Raw genomic sequence first — 16,157 nt, 5'->3', positions numbered from 1 at the left:
AGCCACGCTCATTGGCCCCGTAATTAGGGGCTCTGCAGGAGTGTTTGCCTTTTCTGGGCCAGTATCCCCCATGGCTTGGATCTGTCACAACGCAGCTGGGACCGCCTAGTGAGGGGACCAGCGCCTCCCCACCCCACCCAGTTCAGCGGGGCCAGGCCCTGCTGCCCAAGCCATGAGCCACGGGGAACCATAGGAGCTGAGCTGGGGTGGCAGCCTAAAGCTGCCAAGCCTTCCTTGGCTGGCAGCAGTGGGCACCAGGGGTGCCCAGCCCTGACCTGGGGATGACAGAGGTTAGGGGCAAGGGCTTTACAGCCTGGGGGGGATGGTTTCAAATTTCATCTCCCCCACTTACTAGCTCCATGCATGACCTTTCTGTCCCTTGTCCTTTCTGTCTGCACCTAAAACTCTTCATCTGTAAGTGGGAGTAACAGTGCTTCCTGCCTCATTATGTTGCAACAAATATTTTAAAAGTTAGTGAAGTGCCAGTGCATGGTAGCCAGTAAATACCATATGTGTCAACTGACAATATTAATATACAGTGCATATTAACTGCAATTACACCATAAAGCACTAGGCAGGATACCTACTGCAGTCAGAATTCAAGGAGTGGTTCTTGTTTGCTCATTGCCTGCAGCCAAAGCTTCCATTAGGAGGCACTGTTCCCCCCACCCCCAAACAATTTCAGATATTCTCAGTGGAAAGGAGCCCACCCTAGTGCAGAAATGCCCTTCACAATGTCCGCTTCTGCTTGTATACCCCAGTGACAGGTTGCTCACTACCTAAAGCATCACTACTTTCTCTGGGTGGCCCTTTCTTGGCTGGGGGTGAGTTCTTCCTCGGGACCAGCGCAGTCTCTGACCCCTGAGTCTTGCTGTGCTCTGAGGTCCCCAGAACCAGCGTGTCCCCATGTGCTCGAAGGCAGGGCGTGCAGTGCTCTGGGCAAGAGGCCATTGGCCCTTTCTCCCCCAGCTTCATTTCGCAGCTCCTCTCATGGCCAAGCTGCCCCCTCTGAAGATGCCTATGAAACCAGCCCTCTTTCCTTCCCTCCTGCACCAGATGAGGCAGAGGCCTGGACTGGGAGCCACCCACACCTGAGCTCAAGTCCCAGTAGGTTACTTCATGGCTTTGTAACCATAATAAAATAATTTAAAAAGAGTAACACAGCTTTGCAATTATGAAGTAGCCATGCAGTGAGCAAACATGCAGAGTAGTGGTGAAGAGCGGGATCTCCAGGTTAGGCCACTGGGTCTCCCCAAAGCTCAGTTTACCCACCTGTGAAATGGGGACAGTAGCACTTCCTACCTCAGAGGATGGTACGTATGTGTGTATGCACTCAGTTGTGTCCAACTCTTTGCAACCCCATGGACTGCAAAGAGTCCACTGCAACCCCCGGTGGACTATAGCCCACCAGGCTCCTCTGTCCTTGGGATTCTCCAGGCAAGAATATTGGAGTGGGTTGCCATGCCCTTCTCCAGAGGATCTTCCTGACCCAGGGTTCGAACCCTCGACTCTGACTTCTCCTGCATTGACAGGCGAGTTCTTTACCACTAGCACCACCTGGGAAGCCTGAGAGTTAAATGAGCTAATTAATACCTGGGGGCAGGTGAATGCACTTTACTGTTCCCATTGTGTGTAAGTGTCGTTTATCCGAGCCTTGGGTCTCTTCAGGATGAGGCTGGTCCTCTTTCCCTCGATATTTCTGCCTCCATCCCCTCACTTCCCAGGAGTCCGTGGTCCTGGGCTGAGAGGTCATGTGGGGTAGTGGTCTAGGGCACTTATTCCTGTGACCTTGGGCAAGGGGCTTCACTTTCCTGAACCTCAGCTTCTTCCTTGGCAAAAGGGGTAACAACACGTACCCCTTGGTGGAGGTGGGGGCAGGGTGGGGGGGGTGCAATGACACGGTGAGGTGGGGGAGCAGCGCCCTGGGCTTACCAGGTTCTCCACGGTGCGCAGGTAACGAGTGCAGTGGCTGTGGCCGTTGTAGTCCGCGAGGTCGGCGGCCGTGTACCCGTCGCGGTCGCGGACGTCCAGCTCCGCGCCGTTCACTACCAGGATCTGGCAGCACTGCAGGGGCGCGCAGTGAGGACCCCTGGCCCATAGCCTGGACCTCCGCGCGGGGGGCAGAGCTGTGCTGCGAGCGCGGCGCCAGCAGAGGGCGCCCGCCCCTCCCGTTCTCTCCTGGCCTCCGGGCCACGCCCCGGGCCCGCCTCCGCCCCACCCTCACCTCCAGCTCCCCGTTCTCGGCGGCGTCATGCAGCGGGGTCCCGCCCCACAGATCTGCCGCGATCTCGCCGCCGTGCAACAGGAGCCAGCTGAGCACTTTGGCGTGGCCGCGGCTGGCCGCGAAATGCATGGCCGTGGCGCCGTCCTTGTCCTTCTCCGACAGGCTCACATCGGTGCAGCTCACCTGGGAGAGAGGGGGCGGGGGCAGAGAGGGGCGGGGACTGGGCGCCAGCCCCTCCTATCCCCGCCCCCGTCCCGTACAGGCCCCGCCTCCCCGGACCCCGCCCCGACGTGTCCCCGAGCTCACCAGCCACACGATGACCGAGGTGTGGCCCATCTGCGCTGCGGCGTGCAGCGGGGTCATGCCATCGTGGGCGCTCAGGTGCGGGTCCGCGGCGCACTCCTGCACCAGGTACTGCGTCACCTCTAGGTGGCCCTCCTGGCACGCCAGGTACAGGGGCGTGGCACCGTTCTTGGTTTGGGCATTCACTCCCCTGCGGAATACAGAGCACCCACCGTGGGCTCTCAGCGCCCAGCCCCCTCCAAAGCCTCCTTCGCCCCTTGACCGCTCCCGGGGAGCTCTGGAGGGTAACTGGGGAAGACCTAGTCGCTGGACCTGGCTGCCCAACTCCCTTTGGACACAGTCCTGTGCCAGCCTTCCTGGGTGGGGGCCTTCTGGCTTGCTCCCCACCTACCCCTCGCAGCCTCCTTTCCACAGTGCATGTCTAGTGATTGAGCTAGTCTCTGCCCTCAGTAAACAACTCGCCTTTTTACCAAGGTCTACAAGGATGCTGTGATCTGGCCTCCCCCTACCTTTTCAGCCACATGGATCCACTGTCACTGTGAGTCCTCACACCTGCTGTCTGACCTCTGTGTCTTTGATTACTGCCCCCCCCCCCGACTGGGGATGCTCTTCCCATCTCTCTTGAAGACTCAGTACAGGTTCTTCCCTGGTGGTCCAGTGACTAAGACTACACGCTCCCAAGGCAGGGGGCCCGGGGTTCCATTCTTGGCCAGGGAACTAGATCCCTTATGCTGCAACTAAGCCCTGGTGCAGCCAAATAAATAAAGACATATTTTTAAAAAAAGACTCAATACAGATCCCTCCTTCAGGAGGCTTGTTCCACTACAAGAACAGGCTTTTCCAGCCTCCGTGCCCCATACTGCCCTGGGTTCACTCCACGGGCCACCTGTCATGCCCAGTGGATCAAAACTTGTTATGGCCTCTGCCGCCCCCAGAAGACTGAACTCCCAGAGGGCAGAGTGGTAATGTCGCCAGATAAAACACAAAAAAATCTGAACTTTGGATGTGCTTAGTCTCTCAGTCTTGTGCAATGCTTTGCAACGCCATGAACTGTATCCTGCCAGGCTCCTCTGCCCACGGAATTTTCCAGATCAGAATACTGGAGTGGGTTGCTATTTCCTTCTCCAGGGGATCTTCCTGACCCAGGGAATGAACCTGTGTCTCCTGCATCAGTAGGTGGATTCTTTACCACTGAGCCACCAGAGACAACAAATAATTTTCTAGTATAAGTATATGCCCAACGGGCATGCGGACATACATATTCTAAACTGTTAATTGTTGTTTATCCAAAATTAAAATAGTCTTGTGGTTGTTGTCAGTCTGGCCACCCTACAGGTGAATGCCATCCACTGAGCATGTCCCAGGTGCCATGACACTAGCAGGCAGATTCTCAGTGAACACCCTACCTTAAGTCCTACTATCATCCCCATTTTGCAGAGGGGCTCAGGGGCTGTGACTTGCCAAGGGTCACACAGCTGGTAAGTGGTGCTTGGGCACACACCTGTCTGTGTGATGCAGGGCCAGGTGCAGAGCAAGAACCAAGGGAGTGGTGGAGGGGCAGTTTCCTGTCTTCACTCCCCCAGGCTTCTCTCGGGCCTAACTTGCAGCTGTCACTGCCCCTCATCCCTGCTCCCAACTCCCACAGAAGGGTCTTAACTGGAGAGCCACTCTCAAGAAGTGGAGTGCTGCTGGGGAATAGGGACGCTGGCCTAGCAGCTGGCAGAGCCTCAGTTTTTCCGACTTCACAATGGGTGTGGACACCAGGGTGTAGTTACCGGATATGAGCACAAGGTGGAGCCACAATCTAGGCCCAGACCCAGGAGCTCCCGGTGAATCCAGGATGGAGGGTTGGGGAAGAGTATGAGCTAAGTCCCTCTGGGCTGGGTCAGGACTCTGGGCCTCAGGAACTGCAATTTTTCATCAGACGTCATACCCTCCCACCCGGTATGCCTCCCCCATCTATTTGCTTACGACGTCAATCACACACTCCACCCCCACCATCTACACCCTCCCTCCCTCATCCAGCTGCCAGCCATGTGCCCATTAATGAGGGCACCAGGCCACCCAGCCCTCCTCTACCTGGGCCCCCACTCCATCATGCACCCTCTTGCCACCCACCCATGACTTGGCCCCTCCCTCTCACATACCCCTCGGGCCCTCAGCTGACATCCCCCTGTCCCTAAGACCCCATCCCCGTCCACTTTCCTGCCCCCTGCCCCCTGCCCAGGCTGCCCACAGCCCCTCCGGGCACCAAGCCCCAGCTCTATCCATCCTCCTGACACTCAGCCTGGGACCCTGCCTGGCTGCCCTCCATTACCCCACCTGTGTCACGGTGGAGTGGGGTGATGAGTCCCCACCCACACGCCGTACCTGGAGAAGGTGCTGGCTCTCAGCCACCAGCCTCCACGCCCCGGTGCCAGCGTCCCCCGCCCCTCCCCCCGCCATTCACATGCTGGTGCTTCAGGAGGAGCCTGTTTAATATTTCATGACTGACACTCCATGGCCTGAATTATTCACCGAGTAACCAAGGCACGAATTGTGGTGCTGGAGAAGACTCAGAGTCCCCTGGACTGCAAGGAGATCAAATCAGTCAACCCTAAAGGAAATCAACCCTGAATATTCATTAGAAGGACTGACGCTGAAGCTGAAGCTCCAATCCTTTGGCCACCTGATGTGAAGAGTTGACTCACTAGAAGAGACTCTGATGCTGGGAAAGATTGAAGGCAGGAGAAGAAGGGGATGACAGAGGATGAGATCGTTGGATGGCATCACTGACTTGATGGACATGAGTTTGAGCAAACTCTGGGAGATAGTGAAGGATAGAGGAATCTGATGACCCTACAGTCCACAGGGTTGCAAAGAGTCAGAAATGACTTAGTAGGGACTGAACAACAAAGACCAAGGCACAGCAAGTGCTGGGGTCCAGGGGATTGGTGACTGGAGGGGCCACTACCCAGGGCCCACTGGGCTCTCGAGGGAGGCCTGAGACAATGCACACAGCTCAGGGCGCTAGATCTGCCCGAAGCCTTGTTCTCCCAGTCCTTCCTGCTCAGCAGGTAACTCATGACCCACGGGTGTCCAGCCAGCCTGAGATCTCAGAAGGTCTCAGAAGCTGGCATAGAGCAGGACCTGAGCAGGAGGCGGCAGTCCAGCCCATAGCCTCCCACCAGGCCACTGGTTGACACCCCATCCAGAGGCTCTGCTAGAAAGTAAATGCTCAGTAACCCATTCTAGAGTCACAGCCCCCAGCCTGGGAGACCCCAGATCATGGGGCAGGTTCGCAGATGAGCTGGGGTGGGAAAGGGGGTTCCGGCCTTATTCCCCTCTTCTACATCAGCCTAGAGGCAAGTAGAATGGGCACCCTCACTCTCACTGAAGCAAATTACAAAAATATGGATGAAAGTGGTCCTGGGGCTGAGACTCCAAGCTCCCAATGAAGGGGGCTCAGGTTCGATCCCTGGTCACCCTGGTCAGGGAACTAGAGCCCGCGTGCCGCCACTAAGACCCAGAGCAGCCAAATAAATACATAAATAAATACTTTAAAAAATATGGATGGGCACAAGGAATGAAATAATGAGTTTAGATGGAGAGAGAAGTGAATTTATGTAGTAGTATACATATAAGGTTATGTGTATATATATGTTATGTATAGGGTAGTATCAGTTCAGTATACATATACATAACTAGTATATATTATGTAGCATATGTATAAGTTATATATAAGGATTAACACATAACAGGGATAGCCAGTACCATCCACTGAACAATTGCTCTGTGCTGAGCATGGAAGGGAGCACAGTACACGTGTCCCCCATCTAGTCCGCCTAATGCCCTTATAGGGGAAGTGTTGGCATCATTTCCCTTTTACAGAAGAGACTGAGAGTTAGGCTCACTTGAGAGGCAGGGGGGGCCGCAATGTGAGAAGGGCCTGGCCTGTGGGCTGCTTGCAAGCAGTGTCTTGCATCCGGTCCCCATTCACAAAGCCGTCTATGAAGTAAGGATAATAATTGACCCTGAGACATGCTTGGAGAGCCCTTGGCAAGGCCTAGCACCTTCCATGTGTTTTAGGATCCCTCTTCCCTGTGCCTCTGGCGGGGGGCACTGCGGGCCTGGGGTATCCAGGCTCCACCAAGCGTAGGTCAGGCCGGGCAGCATTTTGACCATGGGGAGTCACTGGAGCATAGGGGTGGGGTCTCAGGAGACCCCACCTGGCTCCAGCCCATCAAGTTCTGGCCATAGTGGCGCCATGGGTGACCGGTCCAGTCCAAGCCCCTGCCCTTTGCCCCGACTTTGCAGTTTGCAGGGCCAGGGGTATTCCTTACCTTCCTGGGCCTCAGTTTCCACACAGGACAAATGGGTATTACAGTTGTGGTCTCTTCATGCCTCTTGTGAGAGACAAAGGGGAAAACTTTGGAAAATAGCAAATTTTCTCCCAGGGAGGCAGGTCTTGGCTTCCTGGTACTGCTGCCCCCGTCTGACCGAACAACCCCCTCAAGGCCCTCCAGGCCTCAACACCATCACCTCCACACTACCAGCCTCATCTGCTGTCCCCTCCTTGCTCCTGAACATCTGCTCCTCTTGGTACCAACAAGTTCAAGCCAGGTCTTCTCAGCCTCCTTGGCTGGGTAGGCCCTGGATGGCCACCTGACCTCCAAATGTTGGGGTGCCCCAAAACCTCCTTTCTAAACACACTCTGCTCCTGGTGAGGTCATCTATTTCCTGGGGTCAAAGGCCACCTGTACCTAATGCCACTCATCTCTCCCGCTTGGACCTGGAGGACATGCGGCAACCCCCTCAGCCCATTCAACCATCCAGGCATTGAGCAGTTTCTTGAAATTCACATGCTTTTTTTTTCTTTTTAATTTTTAAAAAAATTTTGGCCATTCCCTGTGTATTGTGGGATCTTAGTTCTCCAACCAGGGGTCAAACCCACCCCCTTGGCCCTGAAAGCACAGAGTCCTGACCACTGGGAATTCACCCTTTACATGCTTTCACATGGAACAAATCTCTCCACACTCCCTCACCCCACCCTTTTGGTCCCCATTTCAGTAAAGGACACCAGGCCACCCTCCCTTGAGTCCAAGCTCTCGGAGTCTTTGGAAACCCTTGACTTCTTTTATAAGTCTGAGTTTCCCTAGCAACCATCACATAAATCAAGATGTATACTTTTATTCCTCTTAGGAACTAAGATGATATGGACAGACTGTAACTATTAAGTCATCCTGGATGACACAAAAGAAACATGGAATGCTCCGAAGGGTTTGCTGAAAATCTCCACCCAGGACTGGCCGGCAGCTTTCTGCAACTGTTGCCATGAGGAACAAGGACTGAGCTGCCCACGGAGGCAGACCCCGGTCACAGAACAGCATCTTCAGTATCCTCCCCGCTGGCATTAATTTCTGCCCCCAGGGAGGTCTGGCAGCGGCTGATCTCCACCAGGATTAGATCTGGGTGTGGGGTAAGGCTACTGGAACGGAAAGTCTTGAAGCCTTTGGCAGGTCTAGGTCTCTTATTCTCTGATCACACCTCTGCACTTATTTGAAATGATCCACAATCAGGACTGGCCTGGGGAAGAAATGCAGCCCTGGTTTAAGGAAGACTCTAAAACAAACAGCTTTACACCCAACCCATCAGCAAGCCTGGAATAAGCCTTCACTGGTCTGTAAATCTCCCAGTCTTCTAGGCCCTCCTGGCTCACCATGAGGACAAGTGTGATCCCCCAGGGCCACTGCCCTGGCCAGTTCTATCTGCTATGCTCACACGCCAGGTCTTGACAGGGCAGACCTCTCCCACTCAGCTCTCACTTCCCCACAGAGGCCTTCCTGGGACTCCCCTGGAAGTCTAGTAGCTAAGACTCTGTGCTCTCAATGCAGGGGCCCTGGGTTTGATCCCTGTTCAGGGAACTAGATCCTGCATACTACAACTAAGAGTTTGCATGCTGCAACTAAAGATCCTGTGTGTCGTGACTTAAGACCCAGCATGGCCAAATAAATAATTTAAAAAAGAGAGAGAGAGAGAAACCTTCCTGGACCCCCTCATTTTAAAGAAATCCCTCAACCACTGCCTTCAAACTACCATGGTCCACTTCACAGCACTTGTGACTCTTGAATTGTCTTGGCACTTTTTTCATTCATCCCAGGGACACCCATTAGGAGGCTTCCACAGGCCAGGACAGGGCAAACAGTGAAGACAGCAGAGCTCTGCCCTCTCAAACCTGGGTCCACCAGGGCCACCAGGGCACCCAACACACTGGTGCATGAGCAGGACCATCTCTGTGTGTACACACACTCTTGGTCTGGCCCCTTCTTTGCCCCTGGGAGTGCCCCAAGTCAGCTCCACAAAGCCATGAGGACTCACTACATCTCCAGCACTAGCAGGGTGGGCACTTAGGCTACATTTGGGTGCTAGTTGTTGAGTGAGTAGACATGGGGGTGAGTGGGATGGGCAGCTGGGCCTGGAGTTCTGTGATGCCTCCTCGTAAGTGGCCTCAGCTGGTCCATTTGCCCATGGGCCCCAGGAGGCCTGGAGGGAGTTCTGTCTGAGGCCACAGGCAGTGAGCTGCAGGCAGGGCCGGACAAGACCCCGGTGGATTCCAGAGTCCTCCCTCCTTCAGTGAGTATTTACGAAGTGTCAGGCCCTCGGGATGCAGGATGGAGAGGAAGAGATGCTCTCATTACATGGGGAGACAGATGATAAGAGGACCCGCTAAGATGCCAGGTAGCAGGGAGAGTGAGGAAGACCAGGAGGGAGGGCATGTGTCTGTGTCCTGGGGGCATGACAGTGTGAGGAAGGTGCAGGGAGCAAAGACTTGGAGAGGGAAGGGAGCAACCCTGGGCTCTTGGGAAGAGAGCGAGGCAGTGGGAATGACCCATTGCTGCTGTTTAGTCGCTAAATCATGTCCGACTCTTTGTGTCCCCATGGACTGTAGCCCACCAGGCTCCTCTGTCCTCCACTATCTCCCGGAGTCTGCTCAAATTTGTGTCCATTGAGCAAAACGTGGTCCACTGGAGAAGGAAATGGCAACCTTGAAGTGGGTTGATCTGAGCAAAGGCCAGAGGTCAGAGGGCATCGGCCTGTTGCAGGAGCAGTAAGGAAACCCAAGAGACAGAGCAGAGTTGGTGATTAGGGAGCAGTTGGAGGTGAGGTGTGGGGAGTCCAGAGTGAGGAGGGCTTCTGGGCTGCTACAAGGAAGTGGCCTTCCCTATCAGTGATGGAGAAGCCTGTGGCCTGACCAGGGATCTGATCTGTGGTCTCAAAGGTGCGTACAGGTAGACAAGAAGAGGGCAGAGAGGCCAATTTGGGCCTGGGTGCCATGACAGGCTTGGATCAGGAGTTACCTGTGGGCCATGATTCCATCAGGTCCCTCCTTTCTCAGAGCCTCCCCACCTGGGTCAGTGTCCCCAGTGTGCCAGTGTGGGCTCCCCCAGGCTCCGTTGCCCAGGGGATCTCAGCAAATACAAGGGCAGACCAGGGAGTGGTAATTGAGAGTGAACACACTCCACTGCCTGTGGTGGAAACAGATGCCTGGCAGGGAACAGCAGCCCCAGTCCTAGGCAAAGGCCCCCAGCCTTCTAAGGGGGAGCTGAGCCATAGGTCTGGGGCTCCCTCGTAGGTGAGCAACTGAGGCTTCTTGCTTGAGGCCAGGGCTGCCTGAACCTTCCAGCTGGACAGGGCTCCAGGAGCAGCCAGCTTCCACAAAACTCAGCACTACGGAAGGAAAACAGACATCCCAGATGAACATGAAAGGCCCTAAGAGATTAGCGCCTGGGCCAGGAGTGGGAAACTCAAGCTCCAATACTCTGGCCACCTGATGTGAAGAGCCGACTCATTTCCCTGATGCTGGGAAAGATTGAAAGCAAAAGGAGAAGGGGGCGGCAGAGGATGAGATGGTTGGATGGCATCAGTGACTCAGTGGACATGAGTCTGAACAAGGAGATAGTGAAGGACAGGGAAGCCTGGCGTGCTGCAGTTCATGGGGTTGCAAAGAGTCAGGCATGACTGAGCGACTGAACAACAACAGGAGTGGGAGACAGACCCAGAGAGGAGGTACAGATTGGTCAAGGCTACACAGGGAGCCAGTGGGACCATTAGCCCTTTGGAGACACCATTTCTGTATCTGCAGCCCCATGAGGCAAGGGCATTTGTTTGTTTGGTTCACTGATGTGCCCTGGGCACCTGGCCCAGAGCAGATGCTCAATAAATATGAGTCGGATGAGGGGACTTCCTTGGTGGTTCAGTGGCTAGGACTGAACGTGGTCCTAATGCAGGTGGCCCGGGTTCGAGCCCTGGTAGGGGAACTAGATCCCACGTGCCACAACTAAGGGTCCACATGCCACAACTAAAACATTATGTGTACAGCAACTAAGACCCAGCACAGCCAAATACATACATAAGTAAAAATAAATAAATATTTTTTTAGAGGGATACTTAAGGACTTCGGGAAGGTCATGTACACACTGCTATATTTAAAATGGATAACCAGCAAAGACCTATTGTACAGCACATGGAACTCTGCTCAGTGTTATGTGCCAGCCCGGATAGGAGCAGTGGGGTTTGGGGGAGAATGGATACATGTACATGTATGGCTGACTCCTTTCGCTATTCACCTGAAACTACCACAACATTGTTAATCAGCTATACCCCAGTACAAAATGTTTTTGGTGTTTAAAAAAATTAAAATTAAATAAAAAATATAAGCCACTAATTACACGAGTCTGTCTGTAAAATGGGCTGATTATAGAGCTACTGCCCAGGGTGAGGCTCAGACAGCTGCTTGGTGTCAGACCCCTGCAGGCACTCAGCAGGAGGGAGCTGGTCAGAAATCTTTGGGCAGACTGGTTTTCTGGCTCTCCATGACTGGTAGACCATGGCGGGGCCCCAGGGGGAAGACAAGGCCTGGAGCCCTGCCCCCCAACCCCCCGACTCTCCCCAGCTTCAATTCTCAGGCCTAAGTATCCCAGCAGAGCCCAGGGCTCTCCTCTGGTTACTCAGGCCCCCAGCGAGCACACGGCTGAGGCAGAGTGAGCATGAGACAGTTCCTGGGCCCCAAGACACTGCCACCAGGATGGTCAAGAGCTCTGAGGGTTCCCTGCTCCTCATCCCCTTTGTGGTCCCCCTCCACCAGCCACTAGTGTCCCTGGCCAAGAGGGCTGACCCTCCCGACTCCATCTCCCTCAGACCCAGGACCTGGGACAGCTCTGGCCCAGTTCCAGCCAGCCCCCAGCCCAGCAGCTTAAGGACTCTTTCCCCAGGGGGCTCAGAGGGAGGGTCCCACGGGGCAGTGGCCACTGAGGTCACAGTGGCAATTCCTCTGCCTCTGGGAGGACTTGCCCAGTGGACTGGGATAGACTGGAGGAGGGCTGGGTGGGTATGGGCCATTCCTGCACGCTCCAGGCCTTACCAGTGCCCCCAGGTGCAACCTGTCTTTGGTCAGGCCCTCCCCTGAGGCCTTCCAGCCTCCTGCTCCTCTGCAGCTTGTCAGAGCAGCCATGGCTCATGGCTGCCCACAGCCTCCTGCGCAGGATCAAGTTTCCCACTCAGTAGCAGCTCTTTCTCCCTCACCTGCCGCCAGGGAGAGCTGAGCCCTCGTGAATAATTCACAGTGTTTCACAGCAGGCTCATGAGAGCTGAGCCCAGGCAGCCTCCCCCAGAGCCAGACTCCCTGGGTCCCCTGACTGCACCCTGTGGCCTGGCGCAGCCTGGGCCTCTGCCCCTCCCCAGCACCCCGACTCCCGCCCTGGGTCCCCGACCTTGGGGAGCAGGAGTCTCTACCTCTGAGGTAGGGAGTGGGCACCGGCCCCCAAGTCCTCCAGTCAGCAGGCCCCGCCTCAATTCCCAGCCCCCTCACCCTACCTGAGCCCAGCCTGACAGTCACACAAAAGTACCTCCTTATCAGCCAAGCCACACATCACTGTGGGAACAGAGCCCCAGGCCTCTGTCCACTTCCCTGAGATTCATGGTGGGCTGGTGGCTCATTGGTCCAGGCCATCTGGCCAGAGAGTGGGTGCCAGGGCCCAATCACAGCCAGTCCCACGGCATGGCCTGGGAGGGCTCAGGGTCCCCCAGACCCTGAGTCTGCCAGGGTGCCCCCAGCACAGTCTGAGCCTTCCTAAAGCTGGAACTCCAGCCCATGGAGGCTTGTCCTAGGCCTCAGACTTCTCCATGAGGATGGGCTCAGGGGCCAGCCTAGGGCTTCACCCCACCCCCATCAGCACTTCCGGGGTGGGGGGCCAGAGGCCCTCAGTTCACACCACTGGAGCTAAGTTGGCACTTCCATCAGACTGGCTTCCTGGGACCCACCCTGTGCGATGGGGGAGGCTGGCAGGTGTGAGAGGATGACCACAGCCTGTCTCTCCCCTCTCGGGAGCCCCGTGTTGGGTGAGGGGGTGGGGTGAGAACCATCGAGGTGGGGACACACACAGGTGCAGTGCCCCATTCCTCACCTAGGAGTCTATCAGGGAGTCTGGGACCAGCCCCCAGGGGTGCCGACGGCTGCAGGGTGGGAGCCGACACTCGAGGGTGCCTGGGGCACTCCACCTTGAAATCCCACTGATTTTGATGTGACCCAGACCCTGGCTTGTCTGGAGGCAGAGGGTTCACTCCAAAGTGGTACCCAGTGGCTTCTGGCGGAGACAGCTGTGAGACCTTTGCCCCGAAAGGTGCACCTGCTGGTCTCCCATTAACCAAACCAGGGGCCCTTGCTTAGCAAGAACAAGCCAGGCCCAGCCATCCTGGGCCCAGCCTGGGGGCTTTCAGCTGCTCCACCTGCACACCATGTGCTTCTGCCCAAGGGGCTGCCCACTGGAGCCACCCTGCCACTTGGCCATGGGGCCAGCCTGGCCTCCTGCCTGCTCCCTGGCGGCCAGTGGCTGGGTAGTCACCCTCAGGGGTGAGGACAGGCCGTCCCACCTTGTAGCTCTCAACCTGAGGCTGGGTCCTCTGTTTCCACTTATTTCCCAGACGTCCCCTTGAACTGACAAAGATCACCAGTCAGAGCTCCCACCTCAGGTCCCAGGGTCACTGATGTCCCACTCCCTCCGGGTTTGGGTGGTATCCTCCCCTGGGACCCCTGCTTCCTTCCAGGTACACCTAAGACCTGGCTCTCTCCTCCCTAGGAACTCCATGACTCCCAGGATCTACACTGAACCCTATTCTTCTGCACCCCCACCCCACCCTGGGGTGCACCCAGCCTATGGCTCAGCCGCTTTCTCTGACCAGCTGCTTGCCCAGGGCCCCAGGGGGGTTGGGAGCCCCACCCCCCTGGTTAGTGGGAATGAGCTGCTGGCCACAGGGGAGGACAAGCTGCTCTGTGACAGGCCAGGAGGCAGGGTGAGGGTCTGGGCAAGGGGCCACCTCCCTTCAGTCTGGATAGCAGCCGTGGCTCCTCCTTCTTGACTAGAGTCTAGGAGCTGCTAGGCATCATCCCTATGCCCCAGTTAGATCAGTCTTGCAAATTAACCCAGGCCAGAGCTAGAGGGCCGCCTGTTGCAGGCTGGTAAGGATCCTGGGGAGGAGAAGTGGTCTGTGTGGCCGTCTCCAGAACTGGGGAGGGCTAGGGAGGATCTGCCTGCAGGGCTCGAGGCTTGTGGCTGTGGGCAACCCACCAGGAGGGGAGAACTGTCAGCTTGCGTAAGTGCAGTCTCTGGCCAGGGCCCTGGCCGTGGGATGGCCCAGAAGCAGTCATTCCCCTGGCATGCTGGAGAGGGAGACAACCTCAGGTATCCCCCAGGGCCCCCGCCGGCCCACCCAGAGCCCCTGGAGAAAAGGGTCCTTACTCAGGGTGGGACCTGACGAGAAGCCTCAGGGAGGGGAAGTCTCCTTTGGCGGCGGCATAGTGAACAGGCAGGGCGCCTGTGTCTGTGGCCAGGGTGGGGTTCCCACCGCCGTGACGTAGCAGCCAGTTCACCACCTCGGGGTGGCCAAAGCGGGCAGCCAGATGCAGGACTGTGGCACCAGAATTGTCTCTGTCCTGTGGGGAGAGACCTTGTTAGTCCTGAGCCTGGTCCTGCGCGCATCCCTCGCTCAGACCACTTCCGGCATCCCACCAGCTACCAGGGGCCACTCTGTCCTCTGGCGCCTGACTGGCCCCCTCTGGATCTCAGCCCTTAGTGCGGCACCACGCCTTGCATGCTGGGCTCTCAGGGCATGGCACCTGTCATTGTCCCAGCAGGGGCGCCTGTCTGTCACCCAGGTGCTGAGGGAATACCTGAAGGAGTACTGGTCAGGAAGGGTGGCTATCGGGCCTGCTCTCAGGGTGGGGAGGTACCCCCTGCACCCAACCCTGCCCCCTCCCTCACCCCACGCCTCCCCAAGTATCCCATAAAAAGAGGCCTCCGGGTTCATGTACCTCCAGCACCCCAACCTCAGTGCAGAGAGCCACCCACCCCAGCAGACTCCCTGCTCCCAGCCTCCAGGGAACAGGCTGTGTCCCTGTGGAGGAGGAAGCCTCTGGCGACTGGTGGGCAGGACCCAGGCAGTTAGCCAGTGGTGGTCTGTGTGGGCTAGGGGCAGCCCCGGGGAAGGGCTTGAGCAAGATCCCCTCCCAGGCACTCCAAAGGAAACAGGCCAATGCTGTGGGCCCATGAGTGCTGACAGCATCTTCTGTGAACATCCAGGTGTGAGCGTCTGTTGTGGGAGGGGGTATGTGACCTGCAGGCCAAGGCGGGGAGACATCGAGAACCCAGAAGTCTGGACTCAGACGCTGGGAGTTTGGGAGAGTGGGCACTGGGTCTGGAACAGAACGAGCTCCCAGCACCAAGCACGTGGGATGCTGGAGAGGTAGGCAGGGCCACGGGGAGGGGGGTGGGGCAGTGGTGGAGGCGGGCACCATGGGAACAGGTGTGGCTGAGGCTGCGGGAACTGGAGAGACCCTGAGCTTAAAGAAGGTGCATTTCAGTCACGGGAGAACCGCTGAGGCTCCTCTAAGTGAAGAAGTGTTGGTTGCTTCAGTCGTATCCAACTCTTTGCAACCCCATGGACTGTAGCCCGCCAGGCCACTCTGTTCATGGGATTCTCCAGGCAAGAATACTGGAGTGGGTTGCTAGTTCCTTCTCCAGGGGATCTTCCTGACTCAGGGATCGAGCCCAGGTCTCCCGTACTGCAGGCAGAATTTTTTACTATCTGAGCCACCAGGGAAGCCTCTAAGAAATGTGGGAAGTGAGGGCGCAAGGGAACAGGGCCCAGGGGCACGGCAGGGAGGTCACAGTCAGACTGTGGGGTGGGGGACAAACAGACTGGCTGATGGGCTAGAACACAGGCAGAGAGGAAGCGGAGGCAGAGCAACAGCCCACAGGAGGCGGAGGACGACCCTGAGAGGCCTCTGTGCAGAATGCCCACGGAGGACCGGAAGACTGGTTTAGTCTGTCCTCCTGAGCCCAGCAGCTTCCCTCGAGGCTCAAACAGTACTAAGACTCTGCCTGCAATGCAGGAGACCTCGGTTTGATCCCTGGGCTGGGAAGATCCCCTCGAGAAGGAAATGGCAACCCACTCTAGTATTCTTGCCTGGAGAATCCCATGGACCTGGGAGGAGCCTGGAGGGCTACAGTGCATGCAACCATGGGGTTGCAGTCGGACACAACTGAATGACTAACACACTTCCTGAGCCCAAAGGACAAAACTGGCCAGAAATGAG

At 56.7% G+C, this 16,157-nt stretch overlaps 1 protein-coding gene across 9 annotated transcripts in view; it reads right to left on the bottom strand.

Moving 5' to 3' along the window:
- The window catches only part of ESPN (espin), a 33,845-nt gene that overhangs the window by 15,368 nt on the left and 2,320 nt on the right, over nucleotides 1-16,157 (bottom strand). For 8 of the 9 annotated variants that reach the window (XM_043484825.1, XM_043484826.1, XM_043484827.1 and 5 more), the window contains exons 2-5: nucleotides 14,302-14,495; nucleotides 2,531-2,717; nucleotides 2,225-2,407; nucleotides 1,933-2,064 (exon numbers count right to left, since the gene is read on the bottom strand). In XM_043484825.1, coding sequence (XP_043340760.1) covers nucleotides 1,933-2,064; nucleotides 2,225-2,407; nucleotides 2,531-2,717; nucleotides 14,302-14,495 — 696 coding nt within the window. The remainder of the gene's footprint in view (nucleotides 1-1,932; nucleotides 2,065-2,224; nucleotides 2,408-2,530; nucleotides 2,718-14,301; nucleotides 14,496-16,157) is intronic. The other variant, XM_043484821.1, reaches the window with a different exon arrangement.

This window comes from Cervus canadensis, chromosome 13 (assembly GCF_019320065.1).
Source record: "Cervus canadensis isolate Bull #8, Minnesota chromosome 13, ASM1932006v1, whole genome shotgun sequence".
In the NCBI taxonomy this organism is placed as follows: Eukaryota; Metazoa; Chordata; class Mammalia; order Artiodactyla; family Cervidae; genus Cervus; species Cervus canadensis.
Note: the sequence above shows the minus strand (reverse complement) of the source record. Positions and strands in the feature narration are given on the sequence as shown.